Source organism: Vicia villosa, linkage group LG1 (genome assembly GCF_029867415.1).
Source record: "Vicia villosa cultivar HV-30 ecotype Madison, WI linkage group LG1, Vvil1.0, whole genome shotgun sequence".
NCBI classification, from domain to species: domain Eukaryota; kingdom Viridiplantae; phylum Streptophyta; class Magnoliopsida; order Fabales; family Fabaceae; genus Vicia; species Vicia villosa.
In genome coordinates, this window is record NC_081180.1 from 23,330,477 (window position 1) to 23,355,277 (window position 24,801).

General features: G+C 33.2%; 3 protein-coding genes across 4 annotated transcripts in view; all 3 read right to left on the reverse strand.

The window, feature by feature from the left end:
* LOC131631199 (uncharacterized) overlaps nucleotides 1-7,157 on the reverse strand; it is a 34,073-nt gene extending 26,916 nt beyond the window's left edge. Inside the window, exons 1-3 of one of the 2 annotated variants that reach the window (XM_058901994.1) lie at nucleotides 6,660-7,157; nucleotides 6,531-6,582; nucleotides 5,287-6,425 (exon numbers count right to left, since the gene is read on the reverse strand). In XM_058901994.1, the coding sequence (XP_058757977.1) occupies nucleotides 5,809-6,425; nucleotides 6,531-6,582; nucleotides 6,660-6,797 (807 nt within the window). In that variant the 5' untranslated portion in view covers nucleotides 6,798-7,157 and the 3' untranslated portion in view covers nucleotides 5,287-5,808. Of the gene's footprint in view, nucleotides 1-5,286; nucleotides 6,426-6,530; nucleotides 6,583-6,659 lie in introns of those variants that run through there. The other variant, XM_058901989.1, reaches the window with a different exon arrangement.
* Nucleotides 7,158-15,736: 8,579 nt separating this feature from the next.
* On the reverse strand, nucleotides 15,737-16,586 carry LOC131662206 (1-aminocyclopropane-1-carboxylate oxidase homolog 12-like). The gene is made up of 2 exons (XM_058931959.1): nucleotides 16,371-16,586; nucleotides 15,737-16,090 (listed from the first exon to the last, which is right to left on the reverse strand). Exons 1-2 carry the CDS (start codon nucleotides 16,584-16,586, stop codon nucleotides 15,737-15,739), a joined length of 570 nt encoding a protein of 189 aa, XP_058787942.1.
* LOC131631225 (uncharacterized) lies at nucleotides 16,232-18,931 on the reverse strand. The gene is made up of 8 exons (XM_058902015.1): nucleotides 18,798-18,931; nucleotides 18,577-18,707; nucleotides 18,398-18,475; nucleotides 18,259-18,303; nucleotides 18,111-18,155; nucleotides 17,937-17,988; nucleotides 17,642-17,738; nucleotides 16,232-17,480 (listed from the first exon to the last, which is right to left on the reverse strand). Exons 1-8 carry the CDS (start codon nucleotides 18,898-18,900, stop codon nucleotides 17,315-17,317), a joined length of 717 nt encoding a protein of 238 aa, XP_058757998.1. The 5' UTR covers nucleotides 18,901-18,931; the 3' UTR covers nucleotides 16,232-17,314.
* Nucleotides 18,932-24,801: the final 5,870 nt, after the last annotated feature.

A 24,801-nucleotide genomic window follows, 5' to 3' on the forward strand; every position in this document is an offset into this window, starting at 1 on the left:
AAATGGTTTGAATTAATATCCATAACTACATTTCAATCAAAACTAGTTATAAATTTAAGGGTTAAATAAGTTTTTCGTCCTTATAAATAACCCAACATTTAATTTTAGACCCTCAGAAATTTTCCTTCAAAGAATGGTTCTCCTAAAGTTTTCCGTCCACACTTTTGGTCCCTACCGTCCATTTTTTCCATCGGAAGCTGACGTGGCATGCCCTGTTGCATGCCACGTCATTTAAAGTCCACATAATAAAAAACTCTTTAGATCGCGGGGGTTTAAAACCTCCCTAAATATAGTGATTTTCTTCTTGTTCTTACTCTTCTTCTTCTCCTTCACCATGTTCCCAAACCCGCGTTACTTCCTCTTCTTCTTGCTCCTAATGCTTTTCCAGTCAACCTTAAACTTGTACAATATTTTCCTAGAACTTTGATTTCCTCTAAAATCTTCTAAACACATAGGTAAAAGTCTTTATGTTGTCATAAGGAATTCAAACATAACCAACATTACTATATTTTATATAGAATAAATGGTTTGATTCAAATCTTCTTAACACTTCCATCCCTTATATGATAAAGAAAATGCATTTGAGTAAAGAACATTGAAATATAGTAGATATGAAAGATTGAAATGAGCCAACAATAGATTCTAACTTTTGCTCATCTGTTGTATGTTAAATTTTCTCTATCGTGTGTATGCTTATAACTTCAAATAGCTATGTGGAGTTGAAAATACATATCAATTATTGAATTGTTTTGTCATTTTGATATTGAAATTAGAATTCGATTATTTAAGCATATATATGACTATGTTAGGGAATTATTAGGAAATGGTAATGGATATCATGATCCATTGTTATTGCATTCAATCTGCATAAAGCTTTGCACTAAAATACAACTATATATATATATATATATATATATATATATATATATATATATATATATATATATATATATATATATATATATATATATATATATATATATATATATATATATATATATATATATATATATGTACAAATTGAAAAACACAATCTAAGCAACTACTGTAAAAAAAACATATAAGCAACGAAAAACATGATGCACTATGATTGTCATATTCTTAATTTGCCAATATAAGATATGTGTTATAATGTACCATAGCCTAAATTTAATAAGTTGATATAAAGTCTTAGCAATTGATAGCTTGTGATTGAGACTTTCAATATAACGAAATTTTGGTTAATGGTGTTTTGTAACTGTGTAATAGTCAGGTATATTTTAATTCACATGATTCTAGTTAGTGTATTGTATGCATGTGACATTAAAGCTTACTAATGTCAAATGAATTTACACTTTTGGGACACACTATATAGGTTGAACGAAGTCACATTTGAGAGATTTATGTGTTTAGAAGATTTATGAGGAAATTACAGTTCTAGGACAATGGAGTACAAGTTTTAGGTTGACTGAAAAAGCATTAGGAGCAAGAAGAAGATAAAGGAACGCGGGTCTGGGAACACGGTGAAGGAGAAGAAGAAGAGTAAGAACAAGAAAAAAATCACGATATTTAGGGAGGTTTAAAACCCCCGCAATTTAAAGAATTTTTTATTATGTTGACTTTAAATGACGTGGCATGCAACATGACATGCCACGTCAGCTTCCGTTAGAGAAAATAGACGGTAGGAACCAAAAGTGTGGACGGAAAACTTTAGGAGGACCATTCTTTAAAGGAAAATTTTTGAGGGACTACAATTGAATGTTGAGTTATTTATAGGGACGAAAAACATATTTAACCCTAAATTTAATTATGGTTATATAACCGATTTTAAAAAAAATCCAGTTAAAAAAATATTTTTTATTTTGAAAATTAAAAAATTTATAATTGAATTAAAAAATTTAGATTAATTTTGGTTTTTGGATAATAACCGGATTATAACCGAATCTAAAGTTAACTTAACCGGTTAATAACCATTTAATTATATCTGGATTATATGGATGGATAACCAAACCATTAATTATTACACCGGTTAATAACCATTTAATTATATCTAAATATTTAAAACGGATTTGGATTTAGTTATAGATATGTTATTGATGTGGTGTGCCATATGCCAAAGGAAAGCCTCAAGACCTTTCAAAGAAACTGCATCTAGGGAGGGAATCATATGCATGTTTTGAATAAGAGCACTCTCACAAAATCGAAGAGAATGGGAGGAATGAGACTAAGAAATCTAATAACTTCAAAGAGATTATTTGCAAAATTAATGACTCAAGTATTTCGAAGAGCATTGGAAGGTCTATAATGAAAGAGTTAATACAATGGGATATTGTAAGTGGTGCAACAACTAATGTCTGAACAAATCATTGGATACCTTCAAGAGTACTCCTAACTGAAGTTAGAACATCAATTTCGAATAGACTTCAAATAGAGAAAGTAGCAGACTTGGTGAAAGATATTGGAGATTGTGACATTGAATGGCTGGCAAGTATTATTCCTCAGCACATCATCAAAGAAATTATATCCATTCATCCCCGTAGAATTAATAATGGAGATGATGTGTGTCGTTGGGGAGGAACTAAAAGTGGAGATTATTCAGTTGCAAATGCTTATGAGATGTTGACCACTGATAGTTGTGAGCATGCTTAAGACAAGTCTTGGGAAAGTATTTGGAGTTTGAGAACTTCAGAAAGAGTTAGAACATTCATATGGTTGGTCAAGCATGATAGTCTCATCACAAATCATCGACTTGACAAGATGAAATTGAATGAACTCCACTGTTGTGTCTACTCTAATGTGATTGAATTCGTCCTTCATGTTCTTAGGGGTTATTATGATACTGCAAAAACCCATTTGGTGCTCTCTTGTTAGATCCAACTATTGGGATAAGTTTTTTGGTGCAGGTTTGCAAGATTGGATCCAGATGAATCTGCAGAGTATATGTGGTCGTGGAGAGCAAACTTATTGAAAAGAGTTATAGCCTACAACTTGTCACTCACTGTGGTTTTAGAGAAATATAAAGCTTCACGAAAAAGAATTTGTGATGCCAACAAATTTATTCAAAGACATCAGAAACAGGGTTCAACATTAAAACATTAGTCTTAGTTTCCAACAAAGTTTTATCAATAAGAAGCAAACCATTATCCAGGTTAAATGGAGACCTCTTCGGCTAATTGAATGCTTATTAGTATGGATGTTGTTGTGAAGAGCAATGGGAAACAAGATGTGTGGGCTGGCTTCGGGACAGTGTAGAAAATTGGAATGAAGGATTCTCAAGGAACATTGGTTCTTGCAGCATTGGTGTTGTAGAGCTGCGGGGCATTCTTGAGGGCCTCAAGCTCGCGTTCAAAAAAGCTACAAAAAAGTAGAGCTCCAAACAGATAGCAAAATTTCCACAGGCATAATTAATATCAACAAACCATATTTAGGCGCAGGTTAGGGCCTTCTCCAGCATTTGCGCAAACGCCATTGCAAAACTCGGTCTGGATCATGATGACCTTGGCTTGTGGCATTGCGATGATTGTCCAAACAGAGCTGATGTAGTTACTATGATGTTGCAGGGGTTAACACCCAGCGTGTTTTCTTTGTTTAGTGTTCTTTTGGGCTTAGCTCCTCTTTTTTCAAAAAATAAGACAACCTCTTGTGAAATTTCATAAATACCCATATATTTCGGAAGTGCATCTTTAAATGCATATTTTTCTGAAGAAAAAAAAAGGTGATTTCGGATGTGCACATCCGACAAAATTATTTTTTAAGAAAAAAAAAAGGTGCATTTAGAGATGCACTTCCGAAATCACCCCTTAAAATATTTCGGAAATGCACTTCCGAAATATCATCAACACATAAACTACTCCCTTTTTACTCTGAATACCTGGTGATTTCACAAACATAAGCAGCAAACACCGACTCACAATAATCACTGCATATCATAACCTATTCAACGCTAATTCGCACAGATTAGAACCTCCATACTCACCCAACCAACTGAAACCCATCAATTTGTGGATCCACCTCTTCGTTGGTAACTTTTTTGCATTTTTAGATGTTTGCTACCACAAAATTCAAAATTATTGCTTCTATGTTTGATTTAGACTGTCATTGAGATTTGGGGTTCCATTTTGGATCATTGAATTTGAGGTTGTTGTTTGTTGATTTTGAGAATTTGGGTGGTTGGTTCAATGTTTGAAAGAAGAAGAAGGCATGGCCATGGAAGGTTTTTATTTTCGGAGATGCATATTCGAAAACACTCAAAAATAGGTGTTTTCGGAGATGCGTCTTAATAATTGAAAATGTGAAAATAAGTGATTTCAGAGATAGATCTCTGAAATTTAAGGATATTTTAGGATTTTTAGCCTGGATCTTCACCCCTTAAATTATGAGACTATAAAGAAATAAAAAATGGATCATGCTAACGAGTGCCCCAGGGGCACTCTTTAAGCATTCTAAATAAAGAAAATATTCTTTCAAAAGTTCACCATTTCAATTTTCGATGCATTAATTACGCATATTTCTAAGAAAAACTTACTTTTTAAAGCTATTAAAGAGTGCCCCTGGGGCACTTGTTAGCATTTCCCATAAAAAATAATGCCTATATATATGGGCCTTTAATTTAATGGTGAAACCCATTCCATTAAGAAAATGCAAAGTTTTTATTTTTTTTAAAAATAATTTATTTTTTTGAAAAGTAAAAGGCGGGTCTGACTTGTGTAGCAATTAGGATTTATCCCGTTAACCAGTTTTCTGTTCCTATTTTATTGCAGGAAAATTCTTATGTAGACATAGACCTAAGAAATTATTTTACACAACCAATCATAAAATTTTAATTAATTAAAAATAAATAATAAATTTTCTCTTTCTTCATAATCTCAACCACCCCATAAATTCAATTACAAATAAAATTAAAATAAATTAAAAAATTACTCTTTTTTTATTGGTTGTTCCTAAGAATATAGATTTAAGACTATGTCCATGCAAAAATTTTCTCTTTATTGCAAGCCAAGTCAATTTTTAGTGTATTTTGGATCGACCCGTCCGGTTGATTACCATGTCAAATATTATATTTTCGTACTCTCTCATTTCTTTATGAGCAAATTCTTGCATAAACACCACCCTAAATTCATATATTTAGGAACAACCAATAAGAAGAGAGAGAATTTAAATTTATTTAAAATTTAATTTTGTTTTTAATTGCCAACATAGAGGGTGGTTGTGATAATGAAGAAGAGAGATAATTTTAATTTTATTATTTAATTAATAAAAAAATATAATTGATTGTGTGTAAACCCAGGTGTTATGGTTGTGTCCATCTAAATATTTTCCTTTCTTTATTTCATTTGACAGCCAAACAAAAGGGTAAATCTTTTCAACTAATCTCCCTGTTCTATGCCAAACACACCAGCGGTGTTTGAATGAGTAAAATTAATGTTCCAAAGGCTTTCACATTTTCGATGTGGGACATGTAAAACAAAAGGAAACGCAATTTCCCTCATTTTATTTTGTATGTTTCCGATGTGGAACTCTTACAAAAACATTCTTCTTCACAAACCTCTTGTGCATTAGTTACATTTTTTGCTCCTGCATCTCTCATCCCGCATCAATATCTTTGCTTGTTATCACAGTGCAGTTTACCTTGAATCATCAATTAACCAATTGCTCTGAAAAGTGTAACAACTTGTTCAGAGGAATGGAAATTGCTTCTTAATCATTTAGTTTTGCTGTCACAACTCATCAGTCACATGTATCATGACAAATTCAAAATGAAAGATGATTAAAGCAAGAATGGGACAATCATATTGCTTCCATTGAAAGTAAAAAATGTTCTAAAGCTAATTAATATCTTGATGGTACAAAAGCAAATTGGTTTGAAAACATGCTCCTTCTTTTGACCTCAAAAATCGGAGAACTAGTCCGCGCTCCTCTCTTTTCGTTTTGGGGCGTACTATTCGTCCGCAAGTACCAAAACATCGAAGAATTCTTGCTAACAAGGCCTCTCATATGAGGATAATCTTGGTACAAGTAATCTGATGGATTGAAAACAGGAGTCTCTTTCTCAAATCTACGCACTGACTCGCTTCTACCTAGATAACTATCTCGACTGTAGAGTGAAGATTCTGTCCTCGAAATTGAATTTACTTTCAAACATTTATCAATCACATTAGCCTCTTCCTTAAATCTCTCTCTAATATCCTTAATATTTCTCCAAAACTTTAAAGATCTTGACCTCGCGATAATACTCCACACCTTGAAACCCGAACTACTTGAATTGACAGAAACATTGGCTGATGTATATGGAATTCTTTTGCACTGGATGCAGAAATGTTTGTACCTCTCGAAGTCAAAAGCTTCGCGTGTAGCTTCATTAGTTAGACATGCATTTGCCTCAGAAACAAGCTTGAAGGCAATTTCAGCCTTTGGATGTTTATTCTTATCTGGGTGAAGTTGCAAGGCTACAGAAAAAAAAAAACCAAAATAAAAGCAAAATTTTCATTATTCAGTTGTGAGATAGAGAGAGACTGCAGATTTAGCATAATGGTAAAACAAATTAAACCTACCAAGTTTATGGTATCTCTTGCGAATCGTATCGAGCCCTGCATTTTCTTCTACCTATGAGAACCCAATGTTAAGATATATGTATCAATGAGAAAGAAAGAACACAAAAAGAAAATGTTGATAGAACTTACTCCAAGAATGCAATACCAGTCAATGAAAGTTGTTTTGGTTGGGTTTGAAAGAATGGTATGAACACATGTTACAGAACGTGTGGAAATGGAACAAATATCTAACACCAACTTGGCTTTGGAATCTGAGTCTTGTCCCATTTGAGAGCTTGATATGATTATGAGATAATGAAAGTGAAAGACAAAAATGGGAATGTAGATTACAAATAAATAATGAATGTGGTTTTGTTATGGTTGTGACATACAAAAAGGTTTTAGAGGTTAAGAAAAATGAACAACCCTTGAGGAGTCGAATTTTGATATTGGATTAGTTATTGGTAGGAAGAAACAAAAATTAACCTAAGATGTTTATGTTTGTTGAACCGGTTGTGTGACATAAATTGGTTTTATGAGGGCATTGTGGTAAATTACAAACCCGTGTCACACCCTTCATTTTAAGGTACATGAATGATGAAAGCCCTTTTAAAATCAGAGGCCCATAACACATAGTAATGTAAATGAAACATGACGATTGATGGTTGAAAATATATTGAGAATTAGTGCTATTGTGGTAGGTAGGTTGAAATATTAAGTCTTTAAATTTAAAGGGGAATTGCCCGTGAGGATGTGATGGGAGCGTTCAGGTAGGGTGACCCACTTATATAGGCTTGGTTGAATACTTTTAAAAAGTACTTTGGGTAGTTTAGAAAAATGATCAAATGTGTTGAAATTCTTGTGTTGAGTCTTTTTGTTTAAAGGATCATATGGGTATGATGATTCTTTGTTATAATTCATTATTGGACTCTATTACAATGCACTTGAGACTTGTTTGAACTTCCTTGTTTTAATTTATGATGATCTTACTACATAAATCATACTGTTCCCCTACTAATGTGTTATGATATATTTGGTCATAATGTATATAGATTTCTATGTTCTATTAAGAAAATGATAATTTATAAATATACTTGTGTGTTAGTTTTATTTGATTAGTTTTAAGAGATATATGAATATTTATAGTCATGCTGAGAGCATCTACTAGTCGCTACAAGTTAGTTACAAAAATATTTAAATTGATTTTTTTTAAGAGTCTCGCATCACAATTTATAGCTTCAACATGTCCTTATAAATGAGGGAAATCCTCATCCTACAACCGATTTTGTAGGGTTGAGTTAGGTCTAACCACATTTCTTAACATGGTATCAGAGTCTGGTTTAAGATCCGGTAGACCACCTTCTATGGTTTCCGCTATTAGGTCACCCACCATTTATTTTCACGCTCTAGTTGTCTAGTCCTGGACGTGAGGGGGTGTGTTAAGAGTCTCACATCGGACAATTTATGACCTGAACATGTCCTTATAAGTGGGGGCAGTCATTACCCTACAAATCGGTTTTGTAGGAATAAGTTAGGCCCAACCAGATTTCTTAACAATTTTAAGTAACTTTAACTTGTTTTGAAGAAAATGATAAAGCATGATATTTGACTTCTAACGAGTATATATGGGTATACAGAGAATAAGCATAAATGAAGAAGCGGTTTTGTAAAGATTAATCATGTCAAGTCACACATTTTTTTAATATAGTATTAATAGTCTTTTTTTTTATGATCTGGAAGACCATCTGTTATTAGATTTTTGATATTTAATCACTCACCATTTATTTTCATGTTTTAGATGTTCAACTCTAAGCGTGGGTGAGTATGTTAATGTTGGTGAACAAAATTGAAGATAAAGATAAAAACGGAAGAAGAGAAAGATAGAAAAAAACATAACAAACTCTCAATTGTGAAAATTCATTTATGATTTCACTGTAACAAATTTATTTAAATACACAAAATTAAACTGTCACGTAGAGACAACCAAAATTATGCTAAGCTAGACTAACAACTATGAAAAATTTCTAGAAAATTTATAGAAATAAATTTAAAAAATGTTATAAACACGTTATAAAGTATTTTTATATATTCTTCTAAACAATATCAGAAGTGTTCATGGCATAACATAAATATTCAAATAAATTAATCTAAATAAATCCAAGATTTTTGTACGATTCAACTATTGAAGCAATTTATTTTTTTAAATGCTCGACTAGTATTAAGTTATTGTCCAAGTTTGAATGGAAAGAAACAAGAAGCATTGGTACTTGAAACTTTGTTTTTTAGCAAGTGCATCAAATATATGATTTGTTTTTGCATGGGGGACATGTTTCTAGTACTAGTAGGGTAGGATGTAGCATTATTTACAATTACACAGCTCTATAACCTAATGTACATGTTACAGGCTCCATAATAATTCAAAATCTAACGCAAAACTTAGGCGGAAATGGAGGATAGAGTGGAATATTGAAAACTCAATCAATTAATCATGTATGGAGTATTCAACTGTGAAAAGAGATTCTCTTCAATTTCATTGATTTAAGTGGTTCTCATATCTATAACGGATTGGGCTTTAATATAAAGGGGGTGTTAATTAAATTTAAAGACTTTATCCATACACCTCCACCTGACACTCCCACTCCCACATAAGGGCTACAATTACACTTTATGAATATTTTAAAAGTTTATGTAAATATCCGATTTTTTTATATAAGTATCAAAAATTTGAAAAATTATATCGTTTAGATTAAGAAATATCAAATCTATTAAAAACATTCTAGATATTTTGTAAAATTATGAAGAATTATTGGATATTTTAGAAATTGCAGGGAAAAAATCGAGGGTTTTTGTGAATTTGATGAAGAAATACCAGATATTTGAAACATCTGGTGCATTGTTATCAGATATTTGAAAAATTCGATGGAGTTATACCGAATATTTTGAAAAACCCAGTAACCTATAAGACCTAGTGAACTTTTTGAAAAATCCAATACAAACCAAATATTCCAGAAATTTAGAAAAATCTTGTAGACAGTAGTGAGATTTAAAAGAAAAAACTTTTTGACTTTTTAACAAACTATATTATTAGATAAAATATATACATACAATGCAAAAGTGCTACAATATCATTACAACATAAATTATGTCGACTTCCTAGCTTCTTGATCTTCGCGGTGCCTAATAGGTCCCACATATGCTAATTCTCATGCTCTTGCAACTTCACTAGAGTTTTGTCTTATGTGACGGGAGGCACTGAACAATTGGGTTTCAATTTCACCTAAACCCAATAATTAATGACAACAAAATCATATGCAATAATTTTGTCAACTTGAAGCTATGCATGGAGCTATGACTAATGGGAAGAATGTGATGTTGAGTTTCATGGACAACGAGACCAATATGACATTGTATATAGAAGCAATAGGGTAACTCATATCAGGAATCGTCATCCACTTATCATGATCCTGCACATAGGTGAAAATTCTCATCAAAAGGAAGAGTCAGGGGCTCATAGGTGAAGGCGGAGTTAATGTCGAAGGTGACAGTAATGACATAGGAGAGGGAGTTGTGAGGAGTAAGATAGATTCATCCTCCACTGTTTCAATAGTTTGTGTCCCAGGATTAGCCTCATCAACTAGAAGCAAAAAGAAGGGTTTAGTCTTACAACGGTGCTTCGTTGTAAACCTTTCATCACAATTGAAGCATAAACCTTTTGCTTGTCGCGCTTGAATTTATGTAAGGGTCAATCGTTTGATAGGGAAAAAATTGAAAAGATTTAGGATGGTTGTAAGGTAAGCCGTGGTGGAGGAGCAGGGAGGAGAGAGGGTTTCATTTGAGGTAGATTTGATGAAGGTGTAGAGAGGGGAAATGGCACTACAACAAATAACGCTTTTCATGACAAAGCTTTCACGGCAATCTGAAAAAACAAGGTGCTAAGCCTAGGCGCGCCAGGTTTTATTTTTTTATAATAATAAAAGTAACAATTTACATTGGTTTCTAATATATCCGACGGGTAAAATTAATCAGGACACGCTTCGAATCCCAACTTTTGTAGTTTATGTTTTTATTTAATTATGATTATAAACTAAAACAACTAATTCTTTGGTTTCTCGATATAACCGAGGGATCAAATTCGATATAATTGAGGGATTAAATATTCATATTTCACTATAAAAGCAACATATTTTACCCTAATGCTTACTTATTTGTAGCCACCCTAAACTCGCAAGCATCAATTGTTGGTGGTGTTGTTGGTGGTGGTGTTGGTGTTGGTGTTGTTGTATTTTTGCTCATTCGATAGATTAAGTGCAGAAAATCATTCTTTCTTCAAGGAGACAATGAAGGAAACTCCCTTCTCTCTTTGTTGTAAACCACTTATTCATTCTTCCTTCAAGGAGATAATGGAGGAAGCTCCCTTCAGCGAAGATATTCACTCAAAAGAGAAAATATTTGTTGTAACTGGGTTGAATAAAGGTTATGCTTTTGTTAATTTCACTAAGCCTAATGCATCTTGGAGATTTTTCTCACAACATCAAATCAGAAGTGGAAATTCGTCGTAATAACTTGTTATTTTAATATTCTTTGTTATTTTAAAGAGTATTCATAATTTGTTGTATATACTTGATGTTATTTTAATATTCTTTGTAAACAATGTAACTTATATATATTGCACCTCGGTGTTCCTAAAAACCGAGGGTATATTTTAACGTTAATATTGAGGATATTTGTCACCGTCCTTAATCAAATTCTTGTTGTTTATTTCAAGACTATCAACGCTAAATACACTACCATTAGTGATCTGCGTGAAACCTAAATAACTTCTATTATAAAAACTATATGAATATCAAAAATTGATAATTCAACATCATGAATCGCTTGAAACTATCCTCCACTTTAAAGTTAGCAATAGTTTTTGTCATGAAGAGTTCTATGTGATAAATTGTAATAGTATAAAATTATTTGGATTTAAGGTTATTGTTCTTAAATATTTACTTGAACATAAAATTATTTATTTAACAATTTTTATTTTTTTTTTATATCAGAAACAAATGCAATGAAAATCAATTGAAAACATATTAGAACCCAACATTTGATCTACCCTAAAAGTATATGATTTGAAGATCTAAAATCTATATCATGGAAAAATTAATTTACCTAACCCTTTTTTTGTTGGGAGAAAAGAGTTTCCCATCATTTGATCTTGCCCAAAATGTTAAGGAATTGAATATCCAACATATGAACTTCATGGACAATAAATTAGTTTGTAAACAAATTGTTTTATTAGTGTTATATGTAACAATGTAACGAGTTCGATTAGAAAATTAATAACCCATCGATTTTCCTGATAAACTGAGATAAAAAAAGTGCTAGTTTTTGTAAATAATAAGAGTGCAGAAGTCGGTGTTCGAACCCATGCGCTAATTTTTTTACCTTTGTGTTTTAAACACCAAGGTGATAAGACTTTACTTTTTATGTCGACCTTAGTTACACCGAGATAAAAACGTATTTCGCGTTTGATGTTAGATGCGTTATTTGTAGTAGTGCGGTCGCGGCTATGGAGTGTAAGTGGTTTAAGAGGATAGGAGTTTGGAATCAATTAACATTGCCACACCAATAGCTTGAGATATAATGGCGGGTTGAAGAATATGGCTAATTCATTTTGAATCTCAGATTGTAACTAAAAAATAAAGGAATCCCTAATTGTAGTTTGAGACAACCATATCACATGATTACATAGAGCTTGGAATGATTTCTAGAATTCTGTCACCGAGTGTGTCTTTCTGAGTTTAAACATGGCGTGTTGATGATTCTCAAACGAGGACGGTCCAAAACAGAGTTCCGAATGTCGCGTGAATGCATCCCATGTCGTGAGCATGTCGTTGTTATAGAGCCACTAGAACCAACCAAGTGCATCCCCACTCATATAAACGGAGATACGAGAAAGTCATGCTATGGTAGGTTGGCGTAGTGAGAGAAGAATTGTCCTGCTTGCATTCCAGCGGGTTCATACCCTCAAAGGATTGTAAAGTCAGTTTTGGTGGTTTAAGGGGATATGATGATGGTGTTGAGGATGAAGGTGTGTGTTGGCGTGGAGAGGTGGCTAGGAATTGTAAATAAGAGATTTAGGTTTGGAGGGCTTGAAAGGTGTTGAGATTGTTTCCATGGTAGGTGTCTTGGGTACGGAGGAATTCAATTAATGCGGTGGTGAGATTTTGAAGGGAATCCAAAATTTGAGAAATATCTTATTGTCGAGTCATGGTGTTCAAAAGAATGAAAGTTCCAAAATGTTAGAGTTGGAACCAAATAAATTGAATTCTCAGAAAAGGTTCTGAAAAAGCCTGAAGATGAGAAGATAGAATTGATCAAAAAATTTACTTGCCTCTTTATTTTGTTAGGGATAAGATATAGAAAATATTTATAATAAAATTTCCGGTTAATAGTCATTTACCCCCTACTATATAGGTGAGTTTTGATTTACCCCCTTTAAAAAAAAGTTTTGGATTACCCCCTATAATTTTAAAATTTTAAGTCTTTTGTCCCCTAAGAGTAAAAATTACCCCCTGTAAATTTTTTTTTTTATTTACCCCTGGTTTTTACACGCTTAGGGGGCGCCCGAAAATTATAGGGGATAATCAAAATTTTTTTTTTTAAAAGAGGGGTAAATCAAAACTCGCCTATATAGCTGACTATTAACCCTAAAATTTCTCTAATTACAGGATCTGCCGACACTTGTACTCATTAACAAAAATGTTCGACAGCTAATCATTAGAATAATACAAAAAATTATTCATGTTCTAAAAGCAAAAATAAGCTATTTGAATCTTTCTAGTCTAAGAAATAAATTGACCTTACAATTTTCCTTTTGGGTCTATTGTTCACCCCTTCTTCAGGCCCATTTCAATTAAGTTGACTAGTTTAACCCGTATCAGATTAATAGAAAAAGACAAAAATTCCATCATGACTAGGGGCTACCATTACTTTAAGGTTAGTTATAATCTTGAAAATCTCTTGAACGGAGGAGTAAAGATCCTCTCCATTTCTCAAAATAAATATGTAGTAAAACTATAGTGATGGACACCTCCATTTCTTTTGAGAAATGGAGAGGATCCTTACTCTAAACAGAGAAAGATTTGTTAAGATCAACTTTTATATAAACATTAAATATGATCATTTAGGGTTTTTAAACTTGAATTGACCTTTGAAAAAATGATGTTCTCACGAGCTTCTTCCTCTTTTTGAGTAGGAAGAAAATTTCTTTAGGATTAGTGATACAAGATATTTCATTTTTATTTTTTCTATAATTTATTTCTGAATGAATTTTTTTAGTATTGTGGTCTCTTTTTTTAACCATGAACTTTAACTCTTTTTGCTAAAAAAAGAAAATAAAAATTGAAAATTGAATATTACTTCAGGAACAATTAGTTTAACAATTTAATAGAAATGTACGGATAAATAAAAGGGATTTACACCGTCAATTAATGTTGAGAGAATTTTTATTTTTTATTTTAATTATTTATAAAATAATACTTACAGTGAATTGACAATATAAAACTTCGTAATTAATCGCAAAATTTTAAATAGTTCAAGCATCAATCAATTAATTTAAGTAGTTTAAAAAAATGTTGAGTTTTTAGTCAAAATCAAATAGGTATAAGTTTAGAGTTTAATTTATATACACCGACAGTGTAAAATTATTTTACACTGTCTTTCAATAGAAAACTAACAAAGTGCCTTGTGATTAAAATTTTTTTTAATTTAAAGTAATCAAGGTTGTGATTGGTTGACAGTGTAAAATAATTTTACACTGTCAGTGTATGAACTTTTTTCTCATAAATTTATTACTTGTTTCATAATTTTGGGTGACTATATTAAAAATTTCATATTATATACTCCCTCTATTCCAAATTATAAGAGAAATTCACATTTTAAATTTATTAAATAATTAATGTATCTAATTTATATATAGACTAGATACATTAATTATTTAATAAATCTAAAATGTGAATTTCTCTTATAATTTAGGACATTTATTATATTTATTTATCGTGATCTTTTTCTTTTTCTTTTTAATATCTTTAATAAATGATAATTTTTATAAATTTAATCATAAATTTTGTGCCATAAAAGAATAGTATAAAATATAAATGACTAAGAAAGTTTATAGTGGGAGACAATAAAACTTAAATAATTAATAATAAGATTTTTTCGCGATTGCCTTGAAACTAAGTCAATATTTTATAAATTAACTTATGCTAAAATTTAACTACTAGCAAAAGTTTAACAAGTCATACGATTAATAACTTTAAATATACACGAACACAGTTACACAGATTTACCTAACCCTTTCTCACGATATATGTTTAATCATAAAAATTTATTATTAATACAGTAGTTATATGAAATTATTAATCAAATCAAATAAGAATGCATTAATATAATTTAACATAAATTATTATTTGCTTAAAAAAATAATTGTTAAATTTATTATTAATACAGTAGTTATATGAAATTATTAATCAAATCAAATAAAAATGCATTAATATAATTTAACATAAATTATTATTTGCTTAAAAAAATAATTGTTAAATTAGAATAGTAAATAATTGTTTAATTTAGATTAAGTGAGCCTCTCCTTGAAGGAGAAGCTTCCAAAAATTGACGGACAGGCCAATCCAAAGTAAGGAAGGACCCACCCGTACGTAAGACAGGTGTGTTCGAATTTGTTGTGTCGGCACAACTAGTCGTCTCTAAACGATCATTGACCAGTTGCCTTTCACCCCTGACAGGACAGGTAATTTACTCGGAACTATCTTCTATTTATTTATAATTGTGTTCTCTCATTCTATTTTATAACCCATTCGATGTGGGACTACAAGAATAATGGTTTAATTTTGTTATTCTTTTTATAGACTTGGTAGGTTTACTAATTTGAAATTGAGAAGAATAGAATCTATAAATATAGTTCACTGGCAAAGATATTGGTATGGGGACATCAATAGCCTTGCTGTGTTCCCAAAATTCTTGTCTGCCGTGCAACTTTGAGCTCCTAATAGATGATCATGGCTGCTAAGTTCTGTTCTTTCATGATGGTAATGTCCATATGGTTCTTTGTCAAGATGGGAAATGGAATCAGACTTAAAAATCGATTTTGAAAAAGATATAGCGTATGTTTGGATCCACGTTCAGCCCATAAATTTATTGTGTCCCAAGGCATGTTGGTGTTAAAACTACACTGTCAAGCTTCTCTTGAACGCACGGCAGCGGTGAAGAACCAGTAAAACCAACATACACATACTGTAGTATTCTATAACATGTTGCCAAAATAGAAAACTAATTGTGAAATATGGCAAAGCAGAAGTTCCATCAAGGCCTCTTGCCATGAAGAAGACAACGTAATCATGAACTGTAATTTCCTTATACTTTGGAGGATTCTCTTCTGATACTAATTCCTTTATAGGACCATAAAGTTTTGTTGATGGTTGAAAACTTGTGCTAAAAAAGCTTGCAATTGATACTCTTGGACCTACACGGTTTGCCAATACTCTATGCTCAACACTTTTGAATCTGTCATTTGTTATTAGCTGTTACAACAACGTAAACAATATCATTAACAATGTAAAATAGTATTACACCAAAGGTAGATCGAAATTTATTGGATGATAATTACCTGTAGAAGATCGCCGATGTTGATACATCAACCCAGCTATTCTCATGAAGAACTTGTAGGCCACCGATATGATCTTGTAGAAGCACGGTGATAAAGTCATTATCGGTATGTTTGGTTATTCCAAAGGTTAATTCGGTTGTGGACAGGAAGGATAGTAATGGCAAACAGCTGCGAGTCCCTCATTGCATCTCAACAGAAGGAACAACAAGTTTGGTGGTGCTACTTGAAGATGAAGATGAAGCTGAATCTTTATCAATTTCGTGATGGAACATGCGAGGGATGCTTGTGATAGAAGCATCAACAAGTCTTTTAACACCCTCTTTTGTTTCATCAAAAGCTTTCAGCTCGCTTACTCTATCATAGTCAGGTTTTGTTGCCACTGAAATTTCACTGGTTTTAGAGATTTCCATTTTTTTCTGTCAAATTTTTTGGATGTAATTTTTCAAGACATCTCTTCATGTATATGCAACAAGTGGGAGTTCTTGAAGAGACAAGATTGCATTAACTGGCCACCATAATATGTGGCGGAGAGTAGACAACAAGTTTGACAAATTTTCGGGGACCATTATTCCTTACTTCCACTGTCACCAATTTGCCACATTAATGCATTCAGTATTTTTTTCGATCGTTAAATCAATATTAAAAAAGTTAAAATTTAATGGAAAATTTAAAGAGAATGCCTCGCAAAATCATAAGTTTGATCAATGATCTCTAAGTATATGTAGTAAAAACAAAATGAGGCTAGGCCTTAAGCAAAAGTCTTAACGGTCTAGCTGTTATTGGGTATGTGGTTTTGAGATGAATTAGGCTTGTGGTTGTGCATACTTTGTGCATTCAATTTTATTTACGATGACAAAACTCTAAATGGTCCTGCATTAAATTTCTCAGTCACACTGGCACCGGCAGCTTCTAAATGAGATTTATTTATTTACATACGAATTATTATAACCAACAATGGGAGTTCACAATCTTTGAATCTATACATAGTTTTCTGTACGTGCTAGGCTGCTGTACCATGCAATGGCCGCATATGATCCACACTCATCAGTATTGGACATGTTTCTAATGTGATCCTTGAAAAGAAAGCAATCATCTATTTATCACATATCCAAAGTGTGGGGAGTACTATTGGATCTGATCAGCCCCCGTAACGTGTTTTTAATGATTCGGGAGGCTCTTCTTCCATGATGCTTGTGCCCGTTTTCTCAAAGTATTGGCGTATTGTTGTTTTTCGATCAGCAATGAAGGTATGGTCCAAGAAGTTATTGTAAGCCTCATCGCCGAGGCTTTTTGCGGCTAGGACACTGCAATAACTCATTACCATAAGTTAATTTTACAAAATACTAGTTCACATAATAGCACGTCTCATAAGTTTATGCATTGAAATCATTTATCCTGTAAAAGATTAATGGAAAAATAACTCATAAAGTTGGTATTATTAATTGAAATTTAGAAGACTACTGACCAATGTCGAAGATAAACACGGCAAGGTAATGCGTCATCCCGCCAGATCTTATGGATCTTATACTCTCCATATTGTCGAAAGTATGTTTCCTTTCCTTCTGCAAAAAAAAAAAAGTATGGTAATGCAAAGAATGTTCATACTAGTATAAGTATGGTTGCAAATTTGTGTGCTTATATTTTTTAACTTGTGTCATTTTGTAAGCAGAAAATGATGGGAAGTAGTAGTTGTGAAAGTGATGATTCATGTGTTTACTATTTCATAATCACATAAACTAGTAACTTAGTTAGAAAATTACCAGGGCATCTATATTTAAAGAATTCCTCATCAGTGTAAGATCCACAAAGAACCTACATCAAATGAATAAAATCATATCTTACAATTGATTCAAATAAGCTGAAAAAGCTCTTTACTTAAGTTGTTATGAATAGGAAATAGCTAAAAGTAAAAGATTTGGATTAACACAACATACTGCTGGATTGGTGTACGGCTTTCCATCTAATGATTCAGGAAAAACCTACAGTAAACAATATGAAAGTTGGAACTTTTGCAGCACATATGTGTAGGATTAGATTTTATATTTTTATTCAAAAATAATAATAAAGAAAAAGAAAACTCACAGGTAAAAAGCTATATCCACGCTCTCTTTGGATAAATGCTGGAATCTGTTAAGATATTTTAGTAACAAATTTGCATAACTATGAAATATGATTGCATGCATTATGCATATGGAAAACTATTTTACTTCAAAGATATTACCTCAGTTTTGTTAATATCAAAAACAGTAATTATAATTGTTTCATCTTCACAAGGCTCAGCAGAGAGGCCAGCAATTTCCTGCAAAGAAAACAAACTCAAACGTTCAAGCAATTACGATAATGCATTTCAAACTTCATTGATTAGATAACATTAGCATAAATAATAAAAAGAGGCCTGACGTGAGTTTTAAGGTTGGCGATGCCATGAGTGAAGAAGATAGCTCCTACAATGGAGAAGAGACGTCGGAAACCGTTTAATCTGGCAGTTCGGAAGTTAGTTAGATTTGGAAAAGTTGATCTGGCACTTTTTTCTGTGAAATGTTAAGAGGTAGTTAGTTAAGAGTTAAGAGAATGATGAATAGAATTAGTGAAAGGAAATAATGAAATGAGAGGTTAGTTACCGGAGAGGAGGGAACCGTAACCGCAAATGGAAATGTAACCGTCAACGTCACCGGGAAGAGAGGCCAGCGCCAAGGCTTGGTCGAGATCAGAGTAAACTACCATTTCAACAATGCACTTCTGCTTAACTACCTGATTGAATGATTTGTGCAAACAAGTAACGTAGTTTGAACCTATTTATAATAAGGAGACAATTTATTTTGAACTTGAACTTCACGTTGTTTTCTTGCGTATTCTTCATGTTTGGATGACGATTATCCAGAGTAATGAAACTATAGTTTAATCCTTTTTCTTGCGTATTCCTCTTTGGATGACGATTATACAGAATTATGAAACTATAGTTTAATCATTTTCATATGAATTAGTAAAATAAACCACGCTGTACCGTTTTATTTGAACCCGTATTTGATTGTTAGGGATTAATCGTTATGCACTGTCGGTATAAATAATTTTACACTTCATTCTATCACAATCATTCATAATTATTATTTTATATATAATGTCAAATATAATTTAAAATCTGACGGTTACAATTTAGTGACGGTGTAAAACTATCTGTCGGTGTATTCACGTTAAATTCTTGATTGCAAGTTCCTTATATATATATATATATATATATATATATATATATATATATATATATATATATATATATATATATATATATATATATATATATATATATATATATATATATATATATATATATATATATAGTGTTGGTTTTGATTTATGACAGCACTAGATTACGACTGTCCATCCCAAAGCCAAAGCCGCCGAACAACACGTTATCCATTATATGAGTCACATATTATAATAAGTCCTTTAAATGCTAAGCAACGGAATATGTTAAGAACGTTTCACAAGCAAGCGAAGGCGACAATTTCGCATCCACGAGCCTTCAAAATACTTGCAAATACTTATGTATTTGTTAAGCATAAAAGGTTTAGCCATCAAGTAGAAAATTAAATATAACAAATATAACAAGTTTCACATGACGAAATGTGCCGCACTACATCATAAGTATCAAAATACGAGCCAGCATAACCAATCTTAAAAGCATGAATTTACCAAGTGATATTGCCGGGAAAATCAAAGGGTTTGACATATACAAGTTTATATTTTAAGTAGTTATTGCTATTGTCTCTGTCGTTTGTAATTTATGTACAAACTTTTTAAGTCAGCCCTAAATAATGGGGTGACACTCTTTCCCATATGTGGAAAGGGTTTTTAGCGAGGCGCCCCCTCTTTGTTTTGTCTCAGTTCTTACAGGGCCACATACTAAGAGGAACTAGTGAAACCTTGAAGTAATCATATTGCTGGACTTCCACAAGAGTATCCTTGTCGTCTCTTAAGGTAATATGAATACGTTGTACTTCATGGTAAAGATTTTTGCCGCCTTTTAAGATTATTTTGTATGGTGGACTTTATGGCGAAGATCCTTGTCCCCTTATAAGGTAGTTCACGATTGGTAGACATCTACTAAAAGATCCTTGCCGCCCTACAAGGCAAATGAGAATGCTAGACCTTCATTGTAGGATCTTTTCCGCCCTACGAGACAATTATCTATCAGACCTTCACTCAAGATCCTCGCCCAATCATATCGTTGGACTTCTACAACGAAGATCCTTTTTGCTTTTCTAGGCAATACAAATACGTTGGACTTCCACGGGAATATCTTTGTCGCCTCTAAAGGCTATACAAATACTCCTATGAGAAGATACTTTCCACCTCTCAAGGAAACATTATGAATGATGGACTTCCTAGCGGAGATTCTTACCGCCACTTAAGGCAATATTACATACGTTAGAACTAAAATAAGTGTACTCCGAAGCTACCTCCTAAGCTTCCTGCACTAGTCTTTATCACCTGCAAGTTACCCACGTTTCCAGGCAACATTACCAAGCAGAAAGGATAAGTAAATTGCAATCATTATAAAAAACATAAGTAATAGATATAGTAAACATGGTATGGAAACAACAACAACATGACATCATCTACTACATCTATATCATAATAGGAGTTACTAAATCCCAGATGGAATCACCACAAATCAAGAATCACACCAAACACATCACTTAGCCCACATATTATGCAATGCCACAAATAATGAGATTCAACATCATTAGACTCATGCATGTGGTACCAATACATCACTGATGACTTATCATCGTTATTCTCCAAAGATTCCTACCAGTAGGATCGATTCCCGCTTGGAACCGGAGCACGTCAAAATTTGCACTCAATCCACACAATGGGATTAAGTCTGTCAGTGGACTAGGTTGTCCTACAAACTTCATTGGATCATCATCCTGCAAAACTTCATTGGACTACTTGTCCGGTAAATGATATGAATGCATGATGCACAATAACACATAATAGTAAAATGCATCATCAATCATTAGACTAATCATACCTCATCATATTCGTCATCACATACTTCTTAACACACATATCATCACCATAACATCAAAACATCATAGAACACAAGCCAAGTAATTGCAGACGTGGTTAATTCAACCTCATAGTAGAAAACATTACTTATTATTATTCATCACAAGGTATCATCATCTCATCACCAACAAATCTAGAAACCTACACCATATAGTTCATTTTATCCCACCAGAATATAGATTATTTCATTAGCTCCCTTACGCTTCGAATGACACTTAAAACGGAATCCGGAAACTCAAGTTACAGTCTGTGCAGAATTTCTGGTTCAGGCACCTCTCGCCTGGAGAGTCCCCTTGTTCGCCCAACGACTGAAGGCAGTAGCCAACCTCTCAATCTTCTTAACTCTCTCGCCAGACGAGTCCCTTCACTTGCTCGACGAGTCAAGTTAGTGGCCAACACTTCCACTCGCCTGCACCACTTGCCCAATGGTCTTATTTTTCAATAGGCTTGCCCGACGACGGGGTCGCTCCGCCTGGCAAAATCGGGCGATCAGAGAAATTTTGTATGAGGGATTGATAGAAGTCCCTCCAGAGAGGTCAAATGGATCGCCTAAGAGGCATATAGTCTCATCAGTCGAGCTTTTCGCGGAGGGAAATATGAGATTAAGCTATTGATTAACTTAACTCGGATGAGCAAGAGTTGCTGTCGAAATTTATTGCTTCCAACAAAGAAAAAGGGAAAATATCGATAAAACCCTTATAAAAGATCTAGATGCGAAAGTCGACTACACAAGGGTATGGTTTTAGCATCCCTCACGTATGTGGTGCTCCACATGATCCACTTTTGTTATTATAATCAATGAGTGTGTATATATATAACTTGCTAAGGGGGAATGCATGAATGATTTGATTATGGAAAAAAGAAAAGATTTTTATTATTGAATTCGCCTCGGTTGTGAAACCTCGTGCCTACGTATCCTCATGGTTCAATGAAGAAGTCAGAGCTTCGTAATTCATCTAAAAAAGTTTTTTTTGTTGGTGTTTTTAATGGATAATGTTAAGTTCTCATTCTAAGTTAATGTTTACCGCTCGATCTTTGGAGACTTACATGTTGTTGTATTACATTTGTAACTGGATCAACTCGTATAACATATATGATCCAGCTTGAGGGGGAGTGTCAAAAATCAAGTATATTAATACTTGTATATAGAATATTCCATATAATATTCTTTAGCCTACGAAGAATATAATAGAATATATTATAGCATATTTTTTATCTAATTAATACAATAAAATGTAAATCTCACTATATAATACAATTTTTGTAGTATTATTCAAACACACAACTTAATTCGAATGTCTCTCACTCTCTTATTTCAATAGATTGTATTCTTCAATATGTTGTAAAATAGTGCATGTGGATGAACCTGGACTTTGCACTGATGTGGGGTAATGAATTTCCTTCTTTACTTATTGGTGACAGATATTACTAATATTCAAATCCCTGTATAAAAATTTTGGGGTCTTAGACATAAAAAAACGTCGGTATTAGTTGAATATGATTGACTTTATGAATATGATTTAATTTTAACGGAACAAAAATTAACATTTTCACATTAAAAAACAAAATTTTACCACATCAATAGAAGCTAAAAAGTGTAGTTTCTAGTTAGACTCACTTCCAAAATGTATACAAATTTGACATTTTAAAATTGCGAGACAAAATTTAACGGGATAAATAGAAGTTGCAAAGTGTAGTTTGCAATTAGCTTGCAAGCATGGAAATGTGCACAAACAACCAGGTGTTTAGCCTATGTATGGAATTCATGAAAAGTTATGGTGTTAATGTTGAAGCGGTAAAGCGGCAAGCAACAAAAGATTTGGAAGTATTCATCCGGGATTTATCGTGTCCACAGAGATTGGTGAGAAGAACTGCCGTTCGACTATCTCGCGTTCTAAGTTTCATGATTTGGGTGCGGAAAAGTAAATGCGGGAAAAGTAAATAAAAGCAGATAAACAATCTCAATAGCCTAAGAGAAATAGTTATGGAATTGCATTTCGTTCTACCCGTCGAATACTTAAATCTGAAGATCTATCGCTCGACACTCACAAGACGCATCAACATCACCGGGCATCACCCGAGATGCCACATCGGTGCCCATGTCTGCAACACCGACGAAAGCTCAACCGTACTATTCACATCAGCGATTTCTCCACCGACACAAACAACACGGAGGCATTAAACTCGATACCCACTACGATTGTTAGTCCTGAATCCATGTCTGCAACCCAGAAACTAACAGTTATCATTCCTAATCAAGATCTATGGTGTCCATGTCTGCAACAACACAAATCCAGAGCATTTAAGCAAAAAGATCAAGAACAACAACAATGATGATTTGTAAAGCGAATATATAAACGATCCCAAGATCCACAAATATACATACAATAAGAGTAGAAACATACATACAACACCCACCATTGGAATGAAACAAAGGGAAGAGAGAAGATGAACCGGAAAGATCTCACCGGTACAATGAAATCGAGTCAGATCCATGATCAATCCACATGACGTCGCACCCAATGGTGTTTCCTAAGCCTCTAAACTACCAAAAAAGGATCAGAGCTTAACTTGTCAAGAAGAGGTGATAAAAAACCTAAAAAATCTGTTATTAACTATTTATACAAAACTGAGTTTCGCAGTGGGCGCGACGCGCCCTACTTCAGTGCGACGCGCCCTGTATAAATTTACCAAACCGCCCTAGAGCGCGAAGCGCCCTAATCCGGCGCGACGCGCCCTAACTTCTGCCAGACTATGTTCTTCAAACTCAAAGAGGGCGCGGCGCGCCCTACAGCGCGCGAAGCGCCCTGCACCAGAACAGCAGAATTATTTCCTCTTTGCTCTCGCAGCCGTGTCTTCGACACTTTATTCCTCCAGGCTCCAAAAACGCAAGAATACCTACAAAAATACAACAAAACTATCAAACGGTATAAAAGTGTATGAAAATACATCTATTCACAAAGTATACGTATTTACACAAAAACGGGGAATTATTCAAACGGTATTAACAAAAAGCATTGATAAGTGCCACTATTTACATCCACAAAATAACTACAATTTGGCACTTAACAACTCTCCCCAACTAGAATCTGTTTGTCCTCAAACAGGGCTAAACACTCAAATCGCAAAAGTAAAAATCCAAAGAATCAAGAATCAACAAAGTTTAGAAAAACGAAACAATTGTACGGTTCAAACAAAAACGTACGAACAAAGTAAATACTTACCATTATCCTACAACGACAGCATGAAAATGAAACGATTCCTAAGTACAAAAATTCATACAAAAACATTCTAAACAAAACATGCTCAATCACGAATCACGCCTAGCACAAACTCATCGGTAGATGAAAAACACCGAAAGGTGAGGACTTTGAACACTCATCCAACAATCTTGCAAACAAAAGACAAAATTATGCATTCATCCAAAAATAATATTGAAAATGCAACGGCACGAATCACAAGTGCTTTCAAGGTTGTAATGTGGCTCGGTTAACAAACAAGTGATAAGTCCTAAAGCTAATCGAAACAAAAACTTGCCTAAACCTAAGGGAG

What these genes read in the sequence shown, in the direction of transcription:
- LOC131662206 (XM_058931959.1), bottom strand. Translation starts at nt 16,586, where the DNA reads ATGGAAATCTCTAAAACCAGTGAAATTTCAGTGGCAACAAAACCTGAC. An exon ending in CCAAACTTGTTGTTCCTTCT is followed by an intron (nt 16,091 to 16,370) that starts GTTGAGATGCAA and finishes TTGTTGTAACAG; the next exon opens with CTAATAACAAATGACAGATT.
- LOC131631225 (XM_058902015.1), bottom strand. Translation starts at nt 18,900, where the DNA reads ATGGTAGTTTACTCTGATCTCGACCAAGCCTTGGCGCTGGCCTCTCTT. An exon ending in TCGCCAACCTTAAAACTCAC is followed by an intron (nt 18,476 to 18,576) that starts GTCAGGCCTCTT and finishes TTTTCTTTGCAG; the next exon opens with GAAATTGCTGGCCTCTCTGC. An exon ending in AGCCGTACACCAATCCAGCA is followed by an intron (nt 17,989 to 18,110) that starts GTATGTTGTGTT and finishes CATTTGATGTAG; the next exon opens with GTTCTTTGTGGATCTTACAC.